Raw genomic sequence first — 25,098 nt, 5'->3', positions numbered from 1 at the left:
ACTGCATTTCTGCATCTAGAACAAAGAACAAGATAGTTATACTCAGTCAGGTGAGACTTTAGTTGGATCCTGCGTTGGTACTGAGCAGATGTTGCATTAAAGAACTTTAATATTGGAAACTAAAAGGACATGTCTGCTCCTCTCCTCTTCCAACCTCTCGCATGACTGGTTGAGATGGACGGCCATGAGCTGCAGAAGTTACACAAGATGAAGGAGAGAGAGAGAGAAGAATGAAATGATGGAGAGAGAGAGTGCTGATAGCAGATGAGAGAGAGGCAGTTTGAAAGATTGATGGTGATAGGAGAGAGGAAAAAGAGGGATGTGGCAGAGTCTGGAGTTTTTAGACCTATCACGTCCCTGTAGGTGTAGAGACACACAACACATTGGCTCATTAGTTCAGCTAGCTAGCATATCACAAGCCTCAAAGTGCTTGGTGAAGCGCTCCGCCAATTAGCCTAGTGCCATGCTAGCCAGTGAACCTCCCGAGCTGCCTACCAATTACTGTTCAATCTGATACTGTGTGTCTGTGTGTGTGTGTGGGGGGGGTAATTAGTCTATCCTTGTGGGGAGCTAAAATTCCCAAAAGTCCCCACAAGGATAGTAAAACAAGGAAAATTCTCCCATCTCTAGGAGGACAACGGCTATTTTAAGGTTAGTGGTTAGGTTTAGGGTAAGGGTTAAATTAGGAGTAGGGTAAGGGGTTAGTGGTTAGGTTTAGGGTTAGGGTTAAATTAGAAGTAGGGTACAGTGTTAGGTTTAGGGTTAGGGTTAAATTAGAAGTAGGGTAAGGGGTTAGTGGTTAGGTTTAGGGTTAGGGTTAAATTAGAAGTAGGGTAAGGGGTTAGTGGTTAGGTTTAGGGTTAAATTAGAAGTAGGGTAAGGGGTTAGTGGTTAGGTTTAGGGTTAAATTAGAAGTAGGGTAAGGGGTTAGTGGTTAGGTTTAGGGTTAAATTAGAAGTAGGGTAAGGGGTTAGTGGTTAGGGTTAGGGTTGAATTAGAAGTAGGGTAAGGGGTTAGTGGTTAGGTTTAGGGTTAGGGTTAAATTAGAAGTAGGGTTAGTGGTTAGGTTTAGGGTTAGGGTTAAATTAGAAGTAGGGTAAGGGGTTAGTGGTTAGGTTTAGGGTTAGGGTTAAATTAGAAGTAGGGTAAGGGGTTAGTGGTTAGGGTTAGGGTTAAATTAGAAGTAGGGTAAGGGGTTAGTGGTTAGGTTTAGGGTTAGGGTTAAATTAGAAGTAGGGTAAGGGGTTAGTGGTTAGGTTTAGGGTTAGGGTTCAATTAGAAGTAGGGTAAGGGGTTAGTGGTTAGGTTTAGGGTTAGGGTTAAATTAGAAGTAGGGTAAGGGGTTAGTGGTTAGGTTTAGGGTTAGGGTTAAATTAGAAGTAGGGTAAGGGGTTAGTGGTTAGGTTTAGGGTTAGGGTTAAATTAGAAGTAGGGTAAGGGGTTAGTGGTTAGGTTTAGGGTTAGGGTTAAATTAGGAGTAGGGTAAGGGGTTAGTGGTTAGGTTTAGGGTTAGGGTTAAATTAGGAGTAGGGTAAGGGGTTAGTGGTTAGGTTTGGAGTTAGGGTTAAATTAGGAGTAGGGTACGGAGTTAGGGTTAGGGTTAGGGTTAAATTAGGAGTAGGGTAAAGGGGTTAGTGGTTAGGGTTAGGGTTAAATTAGAAGTAGGGTAAGGGGTTAGTGGTTAGGGTTAGGGTTAAATTAGGAGTAGGGTAAGGGGTTAGTGGTTAAGGTTAGGGTTAAATTAGGAGTAGGGTAAGGGGTTAGTGGTTAGGGTTAGGGTTAAATTGTGAGGAGGGTAAGGGGTTAGTGGTTAGGTTTAGGGTTAGGGTTAAATTAGAAGTAGGGTAAGGGGTTAGTGGTTAGGGTTATGGTTACGGGTTAAGATAAGGTTTATAGTTAGGGTTAGATTTAGGGTTAGGGGTAAGGGAAAATAGGATTTTGTATAGAAATACAAAACGTGTGTGTGTGTGCCACTCCAGAAACATTTTCACCCAACACTGTCAACTAGCTAACTAACCAACCAGCCAACCAACCATAGAAATAGAATAACCAATCACAGATCCATTAACTTGAATGGGGAATGCCCATTCTAGTAATTATAGTTATTTGCAACCAACCACATTCACATTCAATATCCCATAGGCACAGACAGGCTTCATAGTAACACTTACACAGACACACACACACTCTGTCTTTCACACACACACACTCACACTCACTTTTCCAACCACATTCACATTCAAAACTCCATATTAATAGGCAGGATTCATAGTAACCAAACTATGAATAAAACAAGGAAGGAATTGGCTGATTGAATGATGGACAGGAGGCGTGGCCAATTGGAGTCACGGGAGCATGTATGTAGCCCCGCCCCTGTTGTTAGGCTTTAAATACAAGCAAGCAAAAGGTCCTGCCCTTCAATTGAGATAATTACAGGACAGCAGTAAGAGCCTAGCTTGTCCAGACACAGGGAAGAAAGAGCCAGAAGGGGGAGGGGCACCTTGGGATCTTTTTACCCCTGGGACAGCACACCGTAAGGGGGTTGAAACACTTACCACGTCCCCCGCAACACAGAGGACCAGATTACTGCCATTATCTCCTGAACAACCTTGTCCTCTCTGTCGTCAACAAACATAACGTCTCAATAAAGCTCTGTGTTTCCTGTAACTCCATAGGCCCTGTGAACACAAAACAACCACCATATGTAATAATGGTGCTGGATTGTATTCCCCTAGTACTTATTTGCGGATGGAGAACACAATACAAGACCAAGAGAGAGGCTCTGAGCGGAAATCTTTTTTTTTTTAAAGGCGTTTACTATTAGAATGAAAGAAACCAGTATATGAATCCGTGTGGCTTTTTGGACGGTTTCTGGAGAGACCTGGAATTGTTTGATTGTGTGGTTGTGAGTTGGAACAGTCATTGTCTACTTACTCCCAAGTCTTATTCTGGGACTGTGGCACAGAGCAATGATGACACACTATCAAGTGAACTCCACCCCAAACCCAAAGGAATGGTTCTAGGATTCCTATTCCTATCTTGTGGCCTTGCTGGTCATGGTTCAAATAACTCTATGGTCACATAGAGTTATTGTGACATGCTTCTTCTTCTTCATAGTATGCACAGTAACAGCACAGTAACAGCACAGTAACGTTGGAGTCACTGCGCCACATCTTCAGTACACCTTCCAGTGAAGGAAGTGGAGACGATGAAACCTAATGTGTGTGTTACTATTCTGTCCACGTAAGGCAATTGTCAGCGTCTGGGAGGAAGACTCGTCAGAGAGTTCTACATACAGGTACATGTTTTATTCTCTGTATGAATGACTAACAACCTGTCTCTGTACGGTATCCTTGTGTTGTTCAGGTAAGGCCAATGCCAACGTGGCGTGGGAGGAGGACTCGTCAGAGGGCCCCCCGTCGGCCCCCGTCAGGATAGCCTTCGTCCTGGTGGTCCACGGCAGAGCCTCACGACAGTTCCAGAGACTTTTCAAGGCCATCTACCACACCTCACACTACTACTATATACATATAGACCAGGTAAGACTATAGACCCACCATCTACCACCTCACACTACTACTATATACATATAAACCAGGTAAGACTATAGACCCACCATCTACCACACCTCACACTACTACTATATACATATAGACCAGGTAAGACTATAGACCCACCATCTACCACCTCACACTACTACTATATACATATAGACCAGGTAAGACTATAGACCCACCATCTACCACACCTCACACTACTACTATATACATATAGACCAGACTATAGACTACCATCTACCACCTCACACTACTACTATATACATATAGACCAGGTAAGACTATAGACTACCATCTACCACCTCACACTACTACTATATACATATAGACCAGACTATAGACTATAGACTACCATCTACCACCTCACACTACTACTATATACATATAGACCAGGTAAGACTATAGACCCACCATCTACCACACCTCACACTACTACTATATACATATAGACCAGGTAAGACTATAGACTACCATCTACCACCTCACACTACTACTATATACATATAGACCAGACTATAGACTACCATCTACCACCTCACACTACTACTATATACATATAGACCAGGTAAGACTATAGACCCACCATCTACCACACCTCACACTACTACTATATACATATAGACCAGGTAAGACTATAGACTACCATCTACCACCTCACACTACTACTATATACATATAGACCAGACTATAGACTACCATCTACCACCTCACACTACTACTATATACATATAGACCAGACTATAGACTACCATCTACCACCTCACACTACTACTATATACATATAGACCAGACTATAGACTACCATCTACCACCTCACACTACTACTATATACATATAGACCAGACTATAGACTACCATCTACCACCTCACACTACTACTATATACATATAGACCAGGTAAGACTATAGACCCACCATCTACCACACCTCACACTACTACTATATACATATAGACCAGACTATAAACTACCATCTACCACCTCACACTACTACTATATACATATAGACAAGGTAAGACTATAGACCCACCATCTACCACCTCACACTACTACTATATACATATAGGCCAGGTAAGACTATAGACCCACCATCTACCACACCTCACACTACTACTATATACATATAGACCAGACTATAAACTACCATCTACCACCTCACACTACTACTATATACATATAGACAAGGTAAGACTATAGACCCACCATCTACCACCTCACACTACTACTATATACATATAGACCAGACTATAGACTATAGACTACCATCTACCACACCTCACACTACTACTATATACATATAGACCAGACTATAGACTATAGACTACCATCTACCACACCTCACACTACTACTATATACATATAGACCAGACTATAGACTATAGACTACCATCTACCACCTCACACAACTACTATATACATATAGACCAGACTATAGACTATAGACTACCATCTACCACCTCACACTACTACTATATACATATAGACCAGGTAAGACTATAGACTACCATCTACCACCTCACACAACTACTATATACATATAGACCAGACTATAGACTATAGACTACCATCTACCACCTCACACTACTACTATATACATATAGACCAGACTATAGACTATAGACTACCATCTACCACCTCACACTACTACTATATACATATAGACCAGGTAAGACTATAGACTACCATCTACCACCTCACACTACTACTATATACATATAGACCAGACTATAGACTATAGACTACCATCTACCACCTCACACAACTACTATATACATATAGACCAGACTATAGACTATAGACTACCATCTACCACCTCACACTACTACTATATACATATAGACCAGGTAAGACTATAGACTACCATCTACCACCTCACACTACTACTATATACATATAGACCAGACTATAGACTACCATCTACCACCTCACACTACTACTATATACATATAGACCAGACTATAGACTACCATCTACCACCTCACACAACTACTATATACATATAGACCAGACTATAGACTATAGACTACCATCTACCACCTCACACTACTACTATATACATATAGACCAGACTATAGACTATACACTACCATCTACCACCTCACACTACTACTATATACATATAGACCAGACTATAGACTACCATCTACCACCTCACACAACTACTATATACATATAGACCAGACTATAGACTATACACTACCATCTACCACCTCACACTACTACTATATACATATAGACCAGACTATAGACTACCATCTACCACCTCACACAACTACTATATACATATAGACCAGACTATAGACTATAGACTACCATCTACCACCTCACACTACTACTATATACATATAGACCAGACTATAGACTATAGACTACCATCTACCACACCTCACACTACTACTATATACATATAGACCAGACTATAGACTACCATCTACCACCTCACACAACTACTATATACATATAGACCAGACTATAGACTACCATCTACCACCTCACACTACTACTATATACATATAGACCAGACTATAGACTATAGACTACCATCTACCACACCTCACACTACTACTATATACATATAGACCAGACTATAGACTACCATCTACCACCTCACACTACTACTATATACATATAGACCAGACTATAGACTATAGACTACCATCTACCACCTCACACTACTACTATATACATATAGACTATAGACTATAGACTACCATCTACCACCTCACACTACTACTATATACATATAGACCAGACTATAGACTACCATCTACCACCTCACACAACTACTATATACATATAGACCAGACTATAGACTACCATCTACCACCTCACACTACTACTATATACATATAGACTATAGACTATAGACCCACCATCTACCACCTCACACTACTACTATATACATATAGACCAGACTATAGACTACCATCTACCACCTCACACTACTACTATATACATATAGACCAGACTATAGACTACCATCTACCACCTCACACTACTACTATATACATATAGACCAGGTAAGACTATAGACTACCATCTACCACCTCACACTACTACTATATACATATAGACCAGACTATAGACTACCATCTACCACCTCACACTACTACTATATACATATAGACTACCATCTACCACCTCACACAACTACTATATACATATAGACCAGACTATAGACTACCATCTACCACCTCACACTACTACTATATACATATAGACCAGACTATAGATTACCATCTACCACCTCACACTACTACTATATACATATAGACCAGGTAAGACTATAGACCCACCATCTACCACCTCACACTACTACTATATACATATAGACCAGACGATAGACTACCATCTACCACCTCACACTACTACTATATACATATAGACCAGACGATAGACTACCATCTACCACCTCACACTACTACGACATACATATAGACCAGACTATAGACTACCATCTACCACCTCACACTACTACTATATACATATAGACCAGACGATAGACTACCATCTACCACCTCACACTACTACGACATACATATAGACCAGACTATAGACTACCATCTACCACCTCACACTACTACTATATACATATAGACCAGGTAAGACTATAGACCCACCATCTACCACCTCACACTACTACTATATACATATAGAGCAGGTAAGACTATAGACTACCATCTACCACCTCACACTACTACTATATACATATAGACTACCATCTACCACCTCACACTACTACTATATACATATAGACTACCATCTACCACCTCACACAACTACTATATACATATAGACCAGACTATAGACTACCATCTACCACCTCACACTACTACTATATACATATAGACCAGACTATAGATTACCATCTACCACCTCACACTACTACTATATACATATAGACCAGGTAAGACTATAGACCCACCATCTACCACCTCACACTACTACTATATACATATAGACCAGGTAAGACTATAGACCCACCATCTACCACCTCACACTACTACTATATACATATAGACCAGACGATAGACTACCATCTACCACCTCACACTACTACGACATACATATAGACCAGACTATAGACTACCATCTACCACCTCACACTACTACTATATACATATAGACCAGACGATAGACTACCATCTACCACCTCACACTACTACGACATACATATAGACCAGACTATAGACTACCATCTACCACCTCACACTACTACTATATACATATAGACCAGACGATAGACTACCATCTACCACCTCACACTACTACGACATACATATAGACCAGACTATAGACTATAGACTACCATCTACCACCTCACACTACTACGACATACATATAGACCAGACTATAGACTACCATCTACCACCTCACACTACTACTATATACATATAGACCAGGTAAGACTATAGACCCACCATCTACCACCTCACACTACTACTATATACATATAGACCAGGTAAGACTATAGACTACCATCTACCACCTCACACTACTACTATATACATATAGACTACCATCTACCACCTCACACTACTACTATATACATATAGACTACCATCTACCACCTCACACTACTACTATATACATATAGACCAGACTATAGACTACCATCTACCACCTCACACTACTACTATATACATATAGACCAGGTAAGACTATAGACCCACCATCTACCACCTCACACTACTACTATATACATATAGACCAGACTATAGACTACCATCTACCACCTCACACTACTACTATATACATATAGACCAGGTAAGACTATAGACTACCATCTACCACCTCACACTACTACTATATACATATAGACTACCATCTACCACCTCACACTACTACTATATACATATAGACTACCATCTACCACCTCACACTACTACTATATACATATAGACCAGACTATAGACTACCATCTACCACCTCACACAACTACTATATACATATAGACCAGACTATAGACTATAGACTACCATCTACCACCTCACACTACTACTATATACATATAGACCAGACTATAGACTATACACTACCATCTACCACCTCACACTACTACTATATACATATAGACCAGACTATAGACTACCATCTACCACCTCACACAACTACTATATACATATAGACCAGACTATAGACTATACACTACCATCTACCACCTCACACTACTACTATATACATATAGACCAGACTATAGACTACCATCTACCACCTCACACAACTACTATATACATATAGACCAGACTATAGACTATAGACTACCATCTACCACCTCACACTACTACTATATACATATAGACCAGACTATAGACTATAGACTACCATCTACCACACCTCACACTACTACTATATACATATAGACCAGACTATAGACTACCATCTACCACCTCACACAACTACTATATACATATAGACCAGACTATAGACTACCATCTACCACCTCACACTACTACTATATACATATAGACCAGACTATAGACTATAGACTACCATCTACCACACCTCACACTACTACTATATACATATAGACCAGACTATAGACTACCATCTACCACCTCACACTACTACTATATACATATAGACCAGACTATAGACTATAGACTACCATCTACCACCTCACACTACTACTATATACATATAGACTATAGACTATAGACTACCATCTACCACCTCACACTACTACTATATACATATAGACCAGACTATAGACTACCATCTACCACCTCACACAACTACTATATACATATAGACCAGACTATAGACTACCATCTACCACCTCACACTACTACTATATACATATAGACTATAGACTATAGACCCACCATCTACCACCTCACACTACTACTATATACATATAGACCAGACTATAGACTACCATCTACCACCTCACACTACTACTATATACATATAGACCAGACTATAGACTACCATCTACCACCTCACACTACTACTATATACATATAGACCAGGTAAGACTATAGACTACCATCTACCACCTCACACTACTACTATATACATATAGACCAGACTATAGACTACCATCTACCACCTCACACTACTACTATATACATATAGACTACCATCTACCACCTCACACAACTACTATATACATATAGACCAGACTATAGACTACCATCTACCACCTCACACTACTACTATATACATATAGACCAGACTATAGATTACCATCTACCACCTCACACTACTACTATATACATATAGACCAGGTAAGACTATAGACCCACCATCTACCACCTCACACTACTACTATATACATATAGACCAGACGATAGACTACCATCTACCACCTCACACTACTACGACATACATATAGACCAGACTATAGACTACCATCTACCACCTCACACTACTACTATATACATATAGACCAGACGATAGACTACCATCTACCACCTCACACTACTACGACATACATATAGACCAGACTATAGACTACCATCTACCACCTCACACTACTACTATATACATATAGACCAGACGATAGACTACCATCTACCACCTCACACTACTACGACATACATATAGACCAGACTATAGACTATAGACTACCATCTACCACCTCACACTACTACGACATACATATAGACCAGACTATAGACTACCATCTACCACCTCACACTACTACTATATACATATAGACCAGACTATAGACTACCATCTACCACCTCACACTACTACGACATACATATAGACCAGACTATAGACTACCATCTACCACCTCACACTACTACTATATACATATAGACCAGGTAAGACTATAGACCCACCATCTACCACCTCACACTACTACTATATACATATAGAGCAGGTAAGACTATAGACTACCATCTACCACCTCACACTACTACTATATACATATAGACTACCATCTACCACCTCACACTACTACTATATACATATAGACTACCATCTACCACCTCACACAACTACTATATACATATAGACCAGACTATAGACTACCATCTACCACCTCACACTACTACTATATACATATAGACCAGACTATAGATTACCATCTACCACCTCACACTACTACTATATACATATAGACCAGGTAAGACTATAGACCCACCATCTACCACCTCACACTACTACTATATACATATAGACCAGACGATAGACTACCATCTACCACCTCACACTACTACGACATACATATAGACCAGACTATAGACTACCATCTACCACCTCACACTACTACTATATACATATAGACCAGACGATAGACTACCATCTACCACCTCACACTACTACGACATACATATAGACCAGACTATAGACTATAGACTACCATCTACCACCTCACACTACTACGACATACATATAGACCAGACTATAGACTACCATCTACCACCTCACACTACTACTATATACATATAGACCAGGTAAGACTATAGACCCACCATCTACCACCTCACACTACTACTATATACATATAGACCAGGTAAGACTATAGACTACCATCTACCACCTCACACTACTACTATATACATATAGACTACCATCTACCACCTCACACTACTACTATATACATATAGACTACCATCTACCACCTCACACTACTACTATATACATATAGACCAGACTATAGACTACCATCTACCACCTCACACTACTACTATATACATATAGACCAGGTAAGACTATAGACCCACCATCTACCACCTCACACTACTACTATATACATATAGACCAGACTATAGACTACCATCTACCACCTCACACTACTACTATATACATATAGACCAGGTAAGACTATAGACTACCATCTCTACCACCTCACACTACTACTATATACATATAGACTACCATCTACCACCTCACACTACTACTATATACATATAGACTACCATCTACCACCTCACACTACTACTATATACATATAGACCAGACTATAGACTACCATCTACCACCTCACACTACTACTATATACATATAGACCAGGTAAGACTATAGACCCACCATCTACCACCTCACACTACTACTATATACATATAGACCAGACGATAGACTACCATCTACCACCTCACACTACTACGACATACATATAGACCAGACTATAGACTACCATCTACCACCTCACACTACTACTATATACATATAGACCAGACGATAGACTACCATCTACCACCTCACACTACTACGACATACATATAGACCAGACTATAGACTACCATCTACCACCTCACACTACTACTATATACATATAGACCAGACGATAGACTACCATCTACCACCTCACACTACTACGACATACATATAGACCAGACTATAGACTACCATCTACCACCTCACACTACTACTATATACATATAGACCAGACGATAGACTACCATCTACCACCTCACACTACTACGACATACATATAGACCAGACTATAGACTATAGACTACCATCTACCACCTCACACTACTACGACATACATATAGACCAGACTATAGACTACCATCTACCACCTCACACTACTACTATATACATATAGACCAGGTAAGACTATAGACCCACCATCTACCACCTCACACTACTACTATATACATATAGACCAGGTAAGACTATAGACTACCATCTACCACCTCACACTACTACTATATACATATAGACTACCATCTACCACCTCACACTACTACTATATACATATAGACTACCATCTACCACCTCACACAACTACTATATACATATAGACCAGACTATAGACTACCATCTACCACCTCACACTACTACTATATACATATAGACCAGACTATAGATTACCATCTACCACCTCACACTACTACTATATACATATAGACCAGGTAAGACTATAGACCCACCATCTACCACCTCACACTACTACTATATACATATAGACCAGACGATAGACTACCATCTACCACCTCACACTACTACGACATACATATAGACCAGACTATAGACTACCATCTACCACCTCACACTACTACTATATACATATAGACCAGACGATAGACTACCATCTACCACCTCACACTACTACGACATACATATAGACCAGACTATAGACTACCATCTACCACCTCACACTACTACTATATACATATAGACCAGACGATAGACTACCATCTACCACCTCACACTACTACGACATACATATAGACCAGACTATAGACTATAGACTACCATCTACCACCTCACACTACTACGACATACATATAGACCAGACTATAGACTACCATCTACCACCTCACACTACTACTATATACATATAGACCAGGTAAGACTATAGACCCACCATCTACCACCTCACACTACTACTATATACATATAGACCAGGTAAGACTATAGACTACCATCTACCACCTCACACTACTACTATATACATATAGACTACCATCTACCACCTCACACTACTACTATATACATATAGACTACCATCTACCACCTCACACTACTACTATATACATATAGACCAGACTATAGACTACCATCTACCACCTCACACTACTACTATATACATATAGACCAGGTAAGACTATAGACCCACCATCTACCACCTCACACTACTACTATATACATATAGACCAGACTATAGACTACCATCTACCACCTCACACTACTACTATATACATATAGACCAGGTAAGACTATAGACTACCATCTACCACCTCACACTACTACTATATACATATAGACTACCATCTACCACCTCACACTACTACTATATACATATAGACTACCATCTACCACCTCACACTACTACTATATACATATAGACCAGACTATAGACTACCATCTACCACCTCACACTACTGCTATATACATATAGACCAGGTAAGACTATAGACCCACCATCTACCACCTCACACTACTACTATATACATATAGACCAGACGATAGACTACCATCTACCACCTCACACTACTACGACATACATATAGACCAGACTATAGACTACCATCTACCACCTCACACTACTACTATATACATATAGACCAGACGATAGACTACCATCTACCACCTCACACTACTACGACATACATATAGACCAGACTATAGACTATAGACTACCATCTACCACCTCACACTACTACGACATACATATAGACCAGACTATAGACTACCATCTACCACCTCACACTACTACTATATACATATAGACCAGGTAAGACTATAGACCCACCATCTACCACCTCACACTACTACTATATACATATAGACCAGGTAAGACTATAGACTACCATCTACCACCTCACACTACTACTATATACATATAGACCAGACGATAGACTACCATCTACCACCTCACACTACTACTATATACATATAGACTACCATCTACCACCTCACACTACTACTATATACATATAGACTACCATCTACCACCTCACACTACTACTATATACATATAGACCAGACTATAGACTACCATCTACCACCTCACACTACTACTATATACATATAGACCAGACTATAGACTACCATCTACCACCTCACACTACTACTATATACATATAGACTACCATCTACCACCTCACACTACTACTATATACATATAGACCAGACTATAGACTACCATCTACCACCTCACACTACTACTATATACATATAGACTACCATCTACCACCTCACACTACTACTATATACATATAGACTACCATCTACCACCTCACACTACTACTATATACATATAGACTACCATCTACCACCTCACACTACTACTATATACATATAGACCAGACTATAGACTACCATCTACCACCTCACACTACTACGACATACATATAGACCAGACTATAGACTACCATCTACCACCTCACACTACTACTATATACATATAGACCAGACTATAGACTACCATCTACCACCTCACACTACTACTATATACATATAGACTACCATCTACCACCTCACACTACTACTATATACATATAGACTACCATCTACCACCTCACACTACTACTATATACATATAGACTACCATCTACCACCTCACACTACTACTATATACATATAGACCAGACTATAGACTACCATCTACCACCTCACACTACTACGACATACATATAGACCAGACTATAGACTACCATCTACCACCTCACACTACTACTATATACATATAGACCAGACGATAGACTACCATCTACCACCTCACACTACTACGACATACATATAGACCAGACTATAGACTACCATCTACCACCTCACACTACTACTATATACATATAGACCAGACGATAGACTACCATCTACCACCTCACACTACTACGACATACATATAGACCAGACTATAGACTACCATCTACCACCTCACACTACTACTATATACATATAGACCAGACTATAGACTACCATCTACCACCTCACACTACTACTATATACATATAGACCAGACTATAGACTACCATCTACCACCTCACACTACTACGACATACATATAGACCAGACTATAGACTACCATCTACCACCTCACACTACTACTATATACATATAGACCAGACTATAGATTACCATCTACCACCTCACACTACTACTATATACATATAGACCAGACTATAGACTACCATCTACCACCTCACACTACTACTATATACATATAGACCAGACTATAGACTACCATCTACCACCTCACACTACTACGACATACATATAGACCAGACTATAGACTACCATCTACCACCTCACACTACTACTATATATATATAGACTACCATCTACCACCTCACACTACTACTATATACATATAGACCAGACTATAGACTACCATCTACCACCTCACACTACTACTATATACATATAGACCAGACTATAGACTACCATCTACCACCTCACACTACTACTATATACATATAGACTACCATCTACCACCTCACACTACTACTATATACATATAGACCAGACTATAGACTACCATCTACCACCTCACACTACTACTATATACATATAGACTACCATCTACCACCTCACACTACTACTATATACATATAGACTACCATCTACCACCTCACACTACTACTATATACATATAGACTACCATCTACCACCTCACACTACTACTATATACATATAGACCAGACTATAGACTACCATCTACCACCTCACACTACTACGACATACATATAGACCAGACTATAGACTACCATCTACCACCTCACACTACTACTATATACATATAGACCAGACTATAGACTACCATCTACCACCTCACACTACTACTATATACATATAGACTACCATCTACCACCTCACACTACTACTATATACATATAGACTACCATCTACCACCTCACACTACTACTATATACATATAGACTACCATCTACCACCTCACACTACTACTATATACATATAGACCAGACTATAGACTACCATCTACCACCTCACACTACTACGACATACATATAGACCAGACTATAGACTACCATCTACCACCTCACACTACTACTATATACATATAGACCAGACGATAGACTACCATCTACCACCTCACACTACTACGACATACATATAGACCAGACTATAGACTACCATCTACCACCTCACACTACTACTATATACATATAGACCAGACGATAGACTACCATCTACCACCTCACACTACTACGACATACATATAGACCAGACTATAGACTACCATCTACCACCTCACACTACTACTATATACATATAGACCAGACTATAGACTACCATCTACCACCTCACACTACTACTATATACATATAGACCAGACTATAGACTACCATCTACCACCTCACACTACTACGACATACATATAGACCAGACTATAGACTACCATCTACCACCTCACACTACTACTATATACATATAGACCAGACTATAGATTACCATCTACCACCTCACACTACTACTATATACATATAGACCAGACTATAGACTACCATCTACCACCTCACACTACTACTATATACATATAGACCAGACTATAGACTACCATCTACCACCTCACACTACTACGACATACATATAGACCAGACTATAGACTACCATCTACCACCTCACACTACTACTATATACATATAGACCAGACTATAGACTACCATCTACCACCTCACACTACTACTATATACATATAGACCAGACTATAGACTACCATCTACCACCTCACACTACTACTATATACATATAGACCAGACTATAGACTACCATCTACCACCTCACACTACTACTATATACATATAGACTACCATCTACCACCTCACACTACTACTATATACATATAGACCAGACTATAGACTACCATCTACCACCTCACACTACTACGACATACATATAGACCAGACTATAGACTACCATCTACCACCTCACACTACTACTATATACATATAGACCAGACGATAGACTACCATCTACCACCTCACACTACTACGACATACATATAGACCAGACTATAGACTACCATCTACCACCTCACACTACTACTATATACATATAGACCAGACGATAGACTACCATCTACCACCTCACACTACTACGACATACATATAGACCAGACTATAGACTACCATCTACCACCTCACACTACTACTATATACATATAGACCAGACTATAGACTACCATCTACCACCTCACACTACTACTATATACATATAGACCAGACTATAGACTACCATCTACCACCTCACACTACTACGACATACATATAGACCAGACTATAGACTACCATCTACCACCTCACACTACTACTATATACATATAGACCAGACTATAGATTACCATCTACCACCTCACACTACTACTATATACATATAGACCAGACTATAGACTACCATCTACCACCTCACACTACTACTATATACATATAGACCAGACTATAGACTACCATCTACCACCTCACACTACTACGACATACATATAGACCAGACTATAGACTACCATCTACCACCTCACACTACTACTATATACATATAGACCAGACTATAGACTACCATCTACCACCTCACACTACTACTATATACATATAGACCAGACTATAGACTACCATCTACCACCTCACACTACTACTATATACATATAGACCAGACTATAGACTACCATCTACCACCTCACACTACTACGACATACATATAGACCAGACTATAGACTACCATCTACCACCTCACACTACTACTATATACATATAGACCAGACTATAGACTACCATCTACCACCTCACACTACTACTATATACATATAGACCAGACTATAGACTACCATCTACCACCTCACACTACTACGACATACATATAGACCAGACTATAGACTACCATCTACCACCTCACACTACTACGACATACATATAGACCAGACTATAGACTACCATCTACCACCTCACACTACTACTATATACATATAGACCAGACTATAGACTACCATCTACCACCTCACACTACTACTATATACATATAGACCAGACTATAGACTACCATCTACCACCTCACACTACTACGACATACATATAGACCAGACTATAGACTACCATCTACCACCTCACACTACTACTATATACATATAGACCAGACGATAGACTACCATCTACCACCTCACACTACTACGACATACATATAGACCAGACTATAGACTACCATCTACCACCTCACACTACTACTATATACATATAGACCAGACTATAGACTACCATCTACCACCTCACACTACTACTATATACATATAGACCAGACTATAGACTACCATCTACCACCTCACACTACTACGACATACATATAGACCAGACTATAGACTACCATCTACCACCTCACACTACTACTATATACATATAGACCAGACTATAGATTACCATCTACCACCTCACACTACTACTATATACATATAGACCAGACTATAGACTACCATCTACCACCTCACACTACTACTATATACATATAGACCAGACTATAGACTACCATCTACCACCTCACACTACTACGACATACATATAGACCAGACTATAGACTACCATCTACCACCTCACACTACTACTATATACATATAGACCAGACTATAGATTACCATCTACCACCTCACACTACTACTATATACATATAGACCAGACTATAGACTACCATCTACCACCTCACACTACTACTATATACATATAGACCAGACTATAGACTACCATCTACCACCTCACACTACTACATATAGACCAGACTATAGACTACCATCTACCACCTCACACTACTACTATATACATATAGACCAGACTATAGACTACCATCTACCACCTCACACTACTACTATATACATATAGACCAGACTATAGACTACCATCTACCACCTCACACTACTACTATATACATATAGACCAGACTATAGACTACCATCTACCACCTCACACTACTACTATATACATATAGACTACCATCTACCACCTCACACTACTACTATATACATATAGACCAGACTATAGACTACCAACTACCACCTCACACTACTACGACATACATATAGACCAGACTATAGACTACCATCTACCACCTCACACTACTACTATATACATATAGACCAGACTATAGACTACCATCTACCACCTCACACTACTACTATATACATATAGACCAGACTATAGACTACCATCTACCACCTCACACTACTACGACATACATATAGACCAGACTATAGACTACCATCTACCACCTCACACTACTACTATATACATATAGACCAGACTATAGACTACCATCTACCACCTCACACTACTACTATATACATATAGACCAGACTATAGACTACCATCTACCACCTCACACTACTACTATATACATATAGACCAGACTATAGACTACCATCTACCACCTCACACTACTACGACATACATATAGACCAGACTATAGACTACCATCTACCACCTCACACTACTACTATATACATATAGACCAGACTATAGACTACCATCTACCACCTCACACTACTACTATATACATATAGACCAGACTATAGACTACCATCTACCACCTCACACTACTACTATATACATATAGACCAGACTATAGACTACCATCTACCACCTCACACTACTACTATATACATATAGACCAGACTATAGACTACCATCTACCACCTCACACTACTACTATATACATATAAACCAGACTATAGACTACCATCTACCACCTCACACTACTACTATATACATATAGACCAGACTATAGACTACCATCTACCACCTCACACTACTACTATATACATATAGACCAGACTATAGACTACCATCTACCACCTCACACTACTACTATATACATATAGACCAGGTAAGACTATACATCAAATCAAATTTATTTATATAGCCCTTCGTACATCAGCTGATATCTCAAAGTGCTGTACAGAAACCCAGCCTAAAACCCCAAACAGCAAACAATGCAGGTGTTGAAGCACGGTGGCTAGGAAAAACTCCCTAGAAAGGCCAAAACCTCAGAAGAAACCTAGAGAGGAGCCAGGCTATGTGGGGTGGCCAGTCCTCTTCTGGCTGTGCCGGGTGGAGATTGTAACAGAACATGGCCAAGATGTTCAAATGTTCATAAATGACCAGCATGGTCAAATAATAATAATCACAGGCAGGACAGTTGAAACTGGAGCAGCAGCACGGCCAGGTGGACTGGGGACTGCAAGAAGTCATCATGCCAGGTAGTCCTGAGGCATGGTTCTAGGGCTCAGGTCCTCCAAAAGAGAGAAAGAGAGAGAATTAGAGAGACCATACTCAAATTCACACAGGACACTGGATAGGACAGGATAAGTACTCCAGATATAACAATAGACTCAGTTTTTGGTCCTGTCCGGATCACCAATCATTCACGTGTATTTTCTGGTCTTGCCTATGGTGGCAGAACGTCAAGGACCAGCCCTGGAATCAATTGTGCTAGATTGGGGTTGGAGTGAAAACCTACAGGACAGTAGCTCTCAAGGAACAGGGCTGGAGAGCCCTGGTCTATCCCATTATCCTCTACATCGTATATTGTCTTAAACCAGGGGTGTCAAACTCATTCCATGGAGGGCCTAGTGTCTGCTGATTTTAGTATTTTCCTTTCAATTAAGACCTAAATAACCAGGTGAGGGGAGTTCCTTGCTAACCAGTGACCTTAATTCATCAATCATGTCCAAGGGTGTAGAAAAAACCTGCAGACACTTGGCCCTCCGTGGAATGAGTTTGAAACATTCTAAACTCTTCCTCTTCTCTCCCCCTCCAGCGCTCCAACTACCTTCACAGACAGGTGCAGGCCCTGGCCTCCCAGTACCCCAACGTGAGGGTGACGCCCTGGAGGATGGCTACCATCTGGGGCGGTGCCAGCCTGCTCACCATGTACCTCCGCAGCATGGCAGACCTGATCACCATGACCGACTGGAGCTGGGACTTCTTCATCAACCTCAGCGCTGCAGACTACCCCATCAGGTGACTGGGGTGGAGGTGGCAGGGGGTGAGGGTTAGGATGGTGGGGGGTAGAGGCTAGCAGCATGGCAGACCTGATCACCATAACCGACTGGAGCTGGGACTTCTTCATTAACCTCAGCGCTGCAGACTACCCCATCAGGTGACTGGGGTGGAGGTGGTAGGGGGTGAGGGGGTGAGGGTTAGGATGATGGGGGGTAGAGGCTAGCAGCATGGCAGACCTGATCCCCATAACCGACTGGAGCTGGGACTTCTTCATTAACTTCAGCACTGCAGACTACCCCATCACGTGACTTGGGTGGAGGGGCAAGGTTTTCCAGATAGTTGACCTGCTGTGTAATCGGAAAGTATTCAGACCCCTTGACTTCCACATTTTGTTACGTTACAGCCTTATTCTAAAAAGGATGACATTTTTCCCCTACACACAATACCCCATAATGAAAAAGCAAAAACAGGTTTTTAGAAATGGTTGCAAATGTATTCAGACCCTTTACTCAGTACTTTGTTGTAGCACATTTGGCAGCGGTTACAGATTCATGTCTTCTTGGTTATGACACTACAAGCTTGGCACAGATCTGCAGATCCTCTCTGTCCGGCTGGATGGGGAGCGTCGCTACACAGCTATTTTCAGGTCTCTCCAGAGATGTTCAATTGGGTTCAAGTCTGGGCTCTGGCTGGGCCACTCAAGGACATTCAGAGACTTGTCCTGAAGCCACTCCTGCATTGTCTTGGCTGTGTGCTTAGGGTCGTTGTCCTGTTGGAAGGTGAACCTTCGGCCCCGGTCTGAGGTCCTGAGCACTCTGGAGCAGGTTTTCATCAAGGATCTCTCTGTACTTTGCTCTGTTCATCTATTCCTTTGACATCATGTCTTGGTTTTTGCTCTGACGTGCACTATGAACTGTGGGACCTTATATAGACAGGTGTGTGTCTTTCTAAATCATGTCCAATGAAGTTGTAGAAACATGTCAAGGATGATCACTGGAAACAGGATGCACCTGAGCTAAATATTTAGTCTCATAACAAAAGATCTGAATACTTATGTAAATAAGGTATTTCTGTTTTTTATTTGTGATAAATTAGCAAAAATGTCTAAACCTGTTTTTACTTCGTCATTATGTGGTATTATGTGTAGACTGATGCTGGCATTTTTATTTATTTAATCCATTTTAGAATAATGCTGTAATGTAACAAAATGTGGAAAAACTCAAGGGGTCTGAATACTTTCCGAATTCTCTGTCTATGTTTAAGTACGGAAGTAGCAGCAGCTGTGTTGACAGCAAATTGGTTTTAATGGAACGTCTTGATGTTTTGGGCCGCTTCTCCTTCGAAGCAGTCAAGCTGGTTCGGGTTGAGTGGCCAGGAGTCAGACAGAGAAGAAATACTACGTCATATACTCACGTCCCTGTGTGACCCGACACGAAAGGAATGGAACACTTTCAACACCAGTTTGGTCATGTCATGGATTGAATTGTTTTTTTTTGAGAGATTGATAGTCCTTTGTTGTGTTATTATAATTTACAGTTCAGACACGCTTTAAAATGAGCCATTATGAAGACCAATAGCCATCTGAATAACTACCAGACAGTAGACACACAGCTATATAGCCCCATAGACCCTCAGGGAATCCATACGGTCACATTCACTGTACAACCACTGCAGACTTACAACAAAGACCCGAGCTAAGCAACTTAAATAGATCAATCACAGTCGATCACCGGTTCTTCTTAAGGTGATTACACATTTGTTCCCCCCGAACTCCAATCCCTCTCCTGGCTTACTTACTCAGTTGAATAGGTTACATGATTGCATGGTAATTGCCCCTAGGTCAATATATGTATTGACTTCCCAACAGGTGGTGTGTGTGTGTGTGTGTGTGTGTGTGTGTGTGTGTGTGTGTGTGTGTGTGTGTGTGTGTGTGTGTGTGTGTGTGTGTGTGTGTGTGTGTGTGTGTGTGTGTGTGTGTGTGTGTGTGTGTGTGTGTGTGTGTGTGTGTGTGTGTGTGTGTGTGTCACTGCCCCAGATGGTAGCCATCCTCCAGGTGGTTGGGAGGGATGCCAGGGCCTGCACCTGTCTGTGGAGGTAGTTGGAATGCTGGAGGGCAAGAGAAGAAGCGTTTAAAACTCATTCCACCGAGGGATGAGTGTCACACATACACACCATTGTGAACCTCAAGGTCATTAGTCCCTCATAGACTTCGATCACATACTTTCCCCAGATGGCCACCAGTTGCTGTAATCACCACTGTGAAAAAGGAAACTGGACCTTGTGTGTCCAACACTTGGATCTAAGATGGAAGGTATAAAGAAAGAGGTGGTTGCCCTGTGTTGTTTTATAGTCCAACACGTGTGGTTGGTTTATATACACGGTTTGTATACACAGGCTCAGGAGACACCCCTGTTTGTGTTCAACCTGTCAGGGAAATGTTCAGGGGAATATTTATGTTTCTGAAAGAGCTTACTTTTAGTCTGTTGCCATATAGATATGTGCTTGTCGTAGATATTATGGGATAGTGTGAAAACGGTGAGAATAGTTCTGATTTTGATGCTCGATCATAAAAGTGACAGTGTCTGTCTATGGGCGCTCAAGTGTGTGTGTGTGCGTGTGTGTGTGCGCGCGCGCGTGCGCATAATGCCTTGTGCATGCCTGTCTTTGCATAATGTGCGTGTATGCTTGCGTCTGCCACTGTGTGAGCGGAAGTGTTTGTGGTGTGCCGATGAGCCGTTTCTTTCCTCCTGTCGGTCTCCTCTTCTTCTCTTCATTTGCATGGCGGTGATGTGGCGGAGGAAAGGGCTGACACTGGAGGTTTTTATAGGCCCATCAGGAGAGAGATGGAGGGAGAGGGAGTGATAGAAGAGAAGGGGGAAAGAGAGGGGTTACATGTTGGCGTAGCAGACAGTAATATCTTCGCTTAGCAAGTGCTTTTATTTGGACCACTTCCTGGGTTTGACTCAAGTTTCCTCATTTAGACCATATTTACCTCCATTAACCCACAACACTCTGGTCATCAATCCACTCCCTCAATCCACTCCTGCTCATCTACAAGGCCGTACAGTGATACAATCAAAAAATAAGAACACTCTGTGACAGATTATACTTGCCTTGGGCAGCCCTCTTCAATTCAGTTCAATTCAACTGTCATGTGAGTGTAGAATGAAGCCAACCAGTCTATGCAACAGTCATCGTACCTCTTAAAGAAAAACCAGGCTTTGACCCACCCTATGGTCATCTTCTCCACTGATACTGTGTAAGGAATGAAGGGACAATCCCAACAATATGCTACAGCCATAGAGCACCAATGCTATAAGGAGTGCAGGGTTAGCCCTGGTCTGCTGCTATGTTGGAATCAGTGTGCCTGTATAGGCTGAAGGCTGTAGGGGAGAAACAGGCATTATTCCCTGTCTAATTCTCTGATAATGTCCTCCCATCCACATGGATGAGCCTGAAAGGCCCAGCCCAAATACCCTCTCCCCCATCGCCCTAGTAGTGGTGTCTGTGTGTCTGCCCGGGGGGCTGGTATGGAGGAGGGAGGGATAAGTCACATGGTTGTTTTGTCCCAGAGTGAGGATCTCTTTCCAGGCTTTTCTCTTCAATACAGGCTGTGTTGTCTTGCTTGTATCCTCTTTTCTAACCCCCTGGTTTAAATGGAACCTTTATTTAACTAGGCAAGTCAGTTGCAAGCCAATTGTGCTTCGCCCTATGGGACTCCCAATCACGTCCGGTTGTGATACAGCCTGGAATCGAAACAGGATGTCTGTAATGACGCCTCTACCACTGAAATGCAGTGTTTTAGAATGTTGCGCCACTCGGGAGGCCTTTACCAAAGACTATCCATCTGCTTTACTAAAGACTATCCAGCTGCTTTACTAAAGACCATCCAGCTGCTTTACTAAAGACTATCCAGCTGTTTTACTGAAAACGATCCAGCTGCATTACTAAAGACTATCCAGCTGCTTTACTGAAGACTATCCAGCTGCTTTACTAAAGACTATCCAGCTGCTTTACTGAAGACTATCTAGCTGCTTTACTAAAGACTATCCAGCTACTTTACTAAAGACTATCCAGCTGTTTTACTGAAAACGATCCAGCTGCATTACTAAAGACTATCCAGCTGCTTTACTGAAGACTATCCAGCTGCTTTACTAAAGACTATCCAGCTACTTTACTGAAGACTATCCAGCTGCTTTAC

The 25,098-nt window shown here is 40.9% G+C and overlaps 1 protein-coding gene across 1 annotated transcript in view; it reads left to right on the top strand.

The window, feature by feature from the left end:
- Nucleotides 1-25,098, top strand: part of LOC124003198 (xylosyltransferase 1-like) — a 117,735-nt gene that overhangs the window by 47,641 nt on the left and 44,996 nt on the right. The window contains exons 3-4 of the mRNA XM_046311277.1: nt 3,367-3,539; nt 20,713-20,915. Coding sequence (XP_046167233.1) covers nt 3,367-3,539; nt 20,713-20,915 — 376 coding nt within the window. The remainder of the gene's footprint in view (nt 1-3,366; nt 3,540-20,712; nt 20,916-25,098) is intronic.

The sequence above is a fragment of the Oncorhynchus gorbuscha genome, linkage group LG18 (assembly GCF_021184085.1).
Source record: "Oncorhynchus gorbuscha isolate QuinsamMale2020 ecotype Even-year linkage group LG18, OgorEven_v1.0, whole genome shotgun sequence".
NCBI lineage: Eukaryota > Metazoa > Chordata > Actinopteri > Salmoniformes > Salmonidae > Oncorhynchus > Oncorhynchus gorbuscha.
This window is presented reverse-complemented; position numbering and strand designations above follow the sequence as displayed.